The sequence below is a fragment of the Nicotiana tabacum genome, chromosome 12, assembly GCF_000715075.1.
Source record: "Nicotiana tabacum cultivar K326 chromosome 12, ASM71507v2, whole genome shotgun sequence".
Taxonomy (NCBI): Eukaryota; Viridiplantae; Streptophyta; class Magnoliopsida; order Solanales; family Solanaceae; genus Nicotiana; species Nicotiana tabacum.
The window spans coordinates 88,194,757-88,202,151 of record NC_134091.1 but is presented as its reverse complement, the minus strand read 5'-3'; the positions used below and the strand labels follow the sequence as shown (position 1 = coordinate 88,202,151).

The window sequence follows — 7,395 nt, the reverse complement described above, 5'->3', positions numbered from 1 at the left end:
GAGTTGGGAATCCATCTGAGTGATGTCAAGTAAAGCCATGTGAGGGCAAGGGCTTTTGATGGTTCGTAGAAGGATGTTATCGGAGAAATTTATTAGGCTTTGCAGGTTGGACAGGTTGAATTTCCCTTATTGTTTCAAGTAATGGATATTTCCTCTTGATACAACTTGTTGCTGAGAAGGCCCAAGATACACATGGTAGGGGCCGTCCCATCCACCCTACACCAATGCATGAAATTTGAGTGGGGATCTCTGGAGATTGTGGTCCATGGCAAATGGGGCCAATTAGCTTATTTGGAGTATGTAGTCCCATTCATTGAAGGGCTAGACAAAGTTGCTTTCCATGCGGTGGAAATCATGCGGACCACTGAAATAGAAGAGACTCAACAAAACTTGGGAATGCAGTCGCCGTATAGATCCTTGATGGCCATGAGGGAGATGATGAAATATGGATACGAAACAGGAATCGGGCTAGAAGCCAGGTCATACGGGATTACAGAGCCAATTGAACCAAATGAGCAGAGAGGTAGGGCTGGCATAGGATATCAGCCTCCAATGGGGAAAACTCATACTAATAGCTCCAGCAAAAAGGTTTTTATGAAAGAGCATATTTCGAGTACGAGCCAGAGTTCAGCACTGGAAGATGATATCATCAATGGAATGGGAAGACTGTTCGTGGCTATGATTGAAGAATTATGTGAAGGGATTAACATCAAGACACCGACCATCAGTAATGCCGAACCATAAGAAGAGCTGCGAAATTGGACTGCCAGTCCATCTTTGATTCGCCGGGAGTCTTGGTAGTGTAGAACTGTAAAAGTTTTCTTTTTAATAGCACACAATCAATTGCGTCCTGCACCGTGTATGTCATTTTTGTCATTTGCCTCTTCTGAACGCTTAGATGTTCCTCTTTTGATTAAATGAAAAGAATCATTTTCTTAAAATATTGCAACTTTATTTATCGCTTCATTTATACTTAGTTTTTCTTTTCAGTAATCAAAATGATAAAAACCTCTATTTTGTGATTCCGACATGTAACGAAACTGTCGAGCAAAATGATCCAAATTACGAGGAATACGATGAGAGTATGATGCCAGACAATATCCCACAAGAGATCGAATAACTGGAGAGTAAAAAAAAGCCCAACCTCAAAGAAACGGAAGTGGTCAAGCTTAGAAGCGAAGAAAACATGAAAAAACCAGAATCAACATTCACCTAGAAGCTGAGTAGAGGGAAAACTAGTAGAGTTCCACCGAAAATACATCGATGAGTTCGCATGGTCAGATGATGACATGCCTGGATTAAATATTGTCATTGTCTCGCATCGACTGCCTACCGATCCCGCCAGACCGCCAGTCAAGCAAAAACCTAGAAAATTGAAGCCCGATTTGAGTATGAGGATAAAGGAGGAAGTAACCAAGCAGATAGAGGCGAATGTGGTAAGGGTCACCAATTATCTCAGCTGGTTGGAAAATATCGTCCTAGTACCCAAGAATGACGAGAAGATCAATATATGCGTGGATTATCGAGATCTCAACAAAGCTAGTCCAAAGGAAAAAACAGCCTTCACCATAACTTGGGGAGTCTATTGCTATAGAGTCATGCTGTTTGGTCTCAAGAATGCTGGTGCCACTTACATGAGGGCCATCACGACCTTTTTTCACAATATGATTCACAAGGAGATTGAAGTATATGTGGATGATGTCATCATCAAGTCTCGAAAGAGTTCAAGGCACATGGACAATTTGAAGATATTTTTCCAGCGCTGTGGATATACAACCTTTATCGTAAGTAGAAAAGGGATAGAAATGGACCCATCAAAAATCAAGGACATTTCGGAATTACCACCTCCCAAGAATACGAACGATGTTATGAGTTTCACGGGTAGACTGAATTACATCAGTTGTTTCATAGCTTAGTCTAAAGTAATCTGTGAACCCATATTCATGTTTATAAAAAAGGATGCTTCCACAAAATGGACAGAAGAGTGTCAGAAAGCCTTCGATAAAATTAAGGACTATTTGTCAAATCCACCAGTGATGGTTCCCTCCGAGCCCGGGAAGCCATTGTTACTATATTTGTTAGTCTTGGATAATGCCTTTGGTTGTGTGTTGGGACAACATGACGGAACTGGGAGAAAGGAGCAGGCCATGTACTACTTAAGTAAGAAGTTCACATTATGCGAGGCCAAATACACTTTGATAGAATGCACTTGCCGTGCTCTGACTTGGATCGCACAGAAACTAAGGCACTACATGTCAACCTGCGCATATGATATCTCGGCTCGAACCAGTCAAGTACATGTTTCAGAAGCCGATGCCAACCGGAAATCTAGCTAAATGGAAAATTCTCCTCAATGAATTTGACATTGTGTACATAACTGAAAAGGCTATCAAGGGGCAAGCTTTAGCTGACCACAGCGTAGAGAATACAGCGGACGGGGATTATGAGCCGCTTAATACGTATTTTCTTGACGAAGAGGTATTATTCGCCGGAGAAGATACTGCAGAGTCGTACCTTGGATGGGGAATGTTTTTCGATGGAGTAGCAAACTTCAAAGGAGTTGAAATTGGGGCAGTCCTAATTTCGTAGTCCAGAAAGTACTATCCAGCATCGGCAAAGATAAGACTACCTTGTACCAATAATATGGCTGAATACGAAGCATGCATCCTTGGGATTGGAATGGCAGTCGACATGAACGCCAAAGAACTTTGGTTATAGGGTATTCTGATCTATTGATACACCAAGTCCAAGGGGAGTGGTCTACCAAAAATGTCAAGCTCCTTCCGTACCTGCACCTCGTAAAAGAGTTATGCAAGAAGTTCACGAAGATCGAGTTCAAGCACGTCTCCAGGATTCAGAATGAGTTCGCCGATGCGTTGCAACTCTTTCGTCCACGATTCAGCATCCTGAAAAGAAGTACATCGACCCTATCAAGGTAGAGATCAGGGATCAACATGCCTATTGCTTACATGTAGATGAAGAGCCATATGGTAAACCACGATACCATGACGTGAGGAGATTCCTCGCAACTAGAGAGTACCCGGAGAATTCCACTAATAGTCAGAAGAGAGCCCTCAAGAGGTTGGCGAATCACTTTTTCCTAAACGGGGATGTCTTGTATAGGAGGACCCCAGACTTGGGTTTGTTGAGATGTGTAGATGCCGCCGAAGTGACCAGGTTATTTGAAGAAACACATGAAGGACATGCGGACCCCATATAAACGGGTGCACATTAGCCAAGAAGATCTTGAGAGCCAGATACTTTTCGATGTCCATGGAAAGTAATAGTATCCGCTATGTACAGAAGTGTCACCAATGCCAGATTCACGAGGATTTCATCCGGGTTCTGCCTAATGAGTTGAATTTGATAGGTTAACCTGGGCCGTTCGCCGCTTAGGGCATGGAAATGATTGGACCTATTGAGCCCGCTACATCAAATGGGCACCGCTTCATCTACAAGGCCGTCACAAAGAAGGTAGTGGCAGATTTCGTTCGGAACAACATCGTCTGCCGATTTGGGGTACGTGAGTCAATCATCACTGACAATGCCGCTAACTTTAATAGCGAACTCATGAGAGAAATCTTTGAGAAGTTTAGAATTGTGACACCGCAACTCCATAACCTACAGACCACAAATGAATGGGGAAGTCGGGGTAGCTGACAAGAATATCAAGAGAATTATGTGAAAGATAGTGTACAATCACAGGCAATGGCATGAGAAACTATCCTTCGCCTTACTAGGTTATCGGACCACCATGAGAACATTCACTGGGACAACGCCGTACATGTTAGTATACGGCACCGAAGCTTTGATACTCGCGAAGGTCGAGATACCATCTTTAAGAGTCATTCAAGAGGCCAAGTTGGATGATGCAGAGTGGATACAGATCAAACAGGAGAAACTCATGCTCATCGATGAGAAGAGAATAGATGCAGTATGCCATGGTCAGTTGTATCAGAACAGGATGGCCAATGCATTTAATAAAAGGGTGATGTCTCGCCTGTTCATACCGGGGCAATTGGTTCTGAAGAAAATCTTTCCCCACCAGGAAGAAGCCAAAGGAAAATTTACACCGGATTGGCAAGGTCCTTACGTAGTTCACCCAGTGTTGTTGGGTGAATCTCTAATCTTGGTAGAAATGGATGTTCAGTTCCTGTCAAGGTCCACTGGATATATTAAATTCAAAGGTGATGAATACTTCTTTTGATCTTTTCCATGGACAGTAGGATTTAATCCAAAGGAGGAAACGTCTCTGGCAGTTGTGTGGATTTCTCTTCCTGGGTTGCCACCTAATTGTTTTGCTAAGAGGTAGTTAATGTCTATTGCTTCAGCTGTGGGTAAAGCTAATTGCTATGGACAAGGCAACACAAGAGAAAACGAGACCAAGTGCTGCTCGGGTCAATGTTATACTTGATCTTCTTAACAAACATCCTAAAAAGGTTAGGCTACATATTGTGAACAAAGTTTCTGGTAAATCTGTCGTGCATTACCAAGAGGTGGTGTACTACAACCTTCCAAAGTATTGCACTTATTGCAAATATCAAGGGCATGCGGAAAGAGCTTGTAGAGCGATGAATGGAAAATCTGGATAGGACGTGAAGGCAAAGGAGGCAACAATTGATAGTAATCTGCTTGATATTGATGTGAGTAATATTGAGCAAAAGAGCTGGCCAAATTGTTGTGGAAATTCCAGAAAAAGATAACAACAATGGTAAGCAACAAGTGGTGCAGATGCAACCTAATGATGTTCAAAAACAGTCTACTATGAAGAGTAGAGGTGTGGTCATTGTTGAACAAAATCGTGAAATTCGACTGGAGCAGGGGATGGCTCATAATACAACAGGTGATCGTGAGGCTAATGTAGTTACTGTTAATCGAGCATTAGCCAGGATTAATACAGCTTTGGAGCCACATATAGGGAAGGATAATATTGACAAGGTTGCTGGTGAGAATGAGGACGAATTAGCTGGGCAGGTGTTTAATAATCTAGGTAAAGCCGGTACTGTTTCATTAATAGTAGGTGCACAATGTGTCGCAATTCTAAACTTCTAGAAGATTTCTCTCATGAGGTCGCTATTGAGGTTAGCGGCATTGTCAGTGATGACTGACTCAGGTACCCCAAATCGGCAGATGATGTTGTTCCGAACGAAATCTGCCACTACCTTCTTTGTGATGGCCTTGTTGATGAAGCGGTGCCCATTTGATGTAGCGGGCTCAATAGGTCCAATCATTTCCATGCCCCAAGTGGCGAACGACCCAGGTTAACCTATCAAATTCAACTCATTAGGCAGAACCCGGATGAAATCCTCGTGAATCTGGCATTGGTTACACTTATGTACATAGCGGATACTATTACTTTCCATAGACATCGAAAAGTATCCGGCTCTCAAGATCTTCTTGGCTAATGTGCATCCGTTTATATGGGGTCCGCATGTCCTTCATGTATTTTTTCAAATAACCTGGTCACTTCGGCGGCATCTACACATCTCAACAAACCCAAGTTTGGGGTCCTCCTATACAGGACATCCCCGTTTAGGAAAAAGTGATTCGCCAACCTATTGAGGGCTCTCTTCTGACTATTAGTGGCATTCTCTGGGTACTCACTGGTTCCGAGGAATCTCCTCACGTCATGGTATCGTGGTTTACCATATGGCTCTTCATCTACATGTAAGCAATAGGCATGTTGATGCCTGATCTCTACCTCGATAGGGTCGATGTACTTCTTTTCAGGATGCTGAATCGTGGACGAAAGACCTACAACACATCGGCGAACTCGTTTTGAATCCTCGGGACGTGCTTGAACTCGATCTTCGTGAACTTCTTGCATAACTCTTTTATGCGGTGCTGGTACGGAAGGAGCTTGACATTTTTGGTAGACCACTCTCCTTGGACTTGGTGTATCAATAGATCGGAATCCCCTATAACCAAAAGTTCTTTGATGTTCATGTCGACTGCCATTCCGATCCCAAGGATGCATGCTTCGTATTCAGCCATATTATTGGTACAAGGGAGTCTTATCTTTGTCGATGTTGGATAGTACTTTTTGGACTCCGAAATTAGGACTGCCCCAATTTCAACTCCTTTGAAGTTTGCTACTCCATCGAAAAACATTCCCCATCCAAGGTATGACTCTACAGTATCTTCTCCGGCAAATAATACCTCTTCATCAGGAAAATAGGTAGTGAGTGGCTCATAATCCCCATCCACTGGATTCTCTGCATTGTGGTCAGGTAAAGCTTGCCCCTTGATAGCCTTTTCAGTTACGTACACAATGTCAAATTCGTTGAGGAGAATTTTCCATTTAGCTAGATTTCTGGTAGGCATCGTATTCTGAAACATGTACTAGACCGGTTCGAGCCGAGATATCATATGCGTAGGTTGACATGTAGTGCCTTAGTTTCTGTGCGATCCAAGTCAGAGCACGGCAAGTGCATTCTATCAAAGTGTATTTGGCCTCGCATAATGTGAATTTCTTACTTAAGTAATAGATGGCCTGGTCCTTTCTCCCAGTTTCGTCATGCTGTCCCAACACACAACCGAAGGCATTATCCAAGACTAACAAATATAGTAACAATGGCTTCCCGAGCTCGGGGGGAACCATCACTGGTGGATTTGAAAAATACTCCTTAATTCTGTTGAAGGCTTTTTGACACTCTTCTGTCCATTTTGTGGAAGCATCTTTTTTTATCAACATGAAAATGGGTTCACAGATTATTGTAGACTAAGCTATGAAACAACTGATGTAATTCAGTCTACCCATGAAACTCATAACATCTTTCGTATTCTTTGGAGGTGGCAATTACTTAATGTCCATGATTTTTGATGGGTCCATTTCTATCCCTTTTCTATTTATGATAAAGGTTGTATATCCGCAGCGCTGGAAAAATATCTTCAAATTGTCCATGTGCCTTGAACTCTTTCGATACTTGATTATGACATCATCCAGATATACTTCAATATCCTTGTGAATCATGTCATGAAAAAGAGTCGTGATGGCCCTCATGTAAGTGGCACCGGCGATCTTGAGACCAAACAGCATGACTCTATAGCAGTAGACTCCCCAAGTTATGGTCAAGGCTGTTTTTTCCTTTGGACTAACTTTGTTGAGATCTCGATAATCCACGCATATATTGATCTTCTCGTCATTCTTGGGTACTAGGACGATATTTTCCAACCAGCTGAGATAATTGGTGACCCTTACCACATTCGCCTCTATCTGCTTGGTTCCTTCCTCCTTTATCCCCATACTCAAATCGGGCTTCAATTTTCTAGGTTTTTGCTTGACTGGCGGTCTGGCGGGATCGGTAGGCAGTCGATGCGAGACAATGACAGTATTTAATCCAGGCATGTCATCATCTGACCATGCAAACTCATCGATGTATTGTCGGAGGAGCT

The 7,395-nt window shown here is 42.8% G+C and overlaps 2 protein-coding genes across 2 annotated transcripts; one reads left to right on the top strand and one right to left on the bottom strand.

Moving 5' to 3' along the window:
• Positions 1-1,289: 1,289 nt before the first annotated feature.
• On the top strand, positions 1,290-4,207 carry LOC142167262 (uncharacterized). Its single transcript, XM_075227424.1, has 4 exons — positions 1,290-1,784; positions 2,386-2,574; positions 2,903-3,177; positions 3,706-4,207. Exons 1-4 carry the CDS (start codon positions 1,290-1,292, stop codon positions 4,205-4,207), a joined length of 1,461 nt encoding a protein of 486 aa, XP_075083525.1.
• Positions 4,208-5,754: 1,547 nt separating this feature from the next.
• On the bottom strand, positions 5,755-6,324 carry LOC142167261 (uncharacterized). The gene has a single exon (XM_075227423.1). The coding sequence runs from the start codon at positions 6,322-6,324 to the stop codon at positions 5,755-5,757; it is 570 nt and encodes a 189-aa protein (XP_075083524.1).
• Between the last annotated feature and the right edge of the window lie 1,071 nt (positions 6,325-7,395).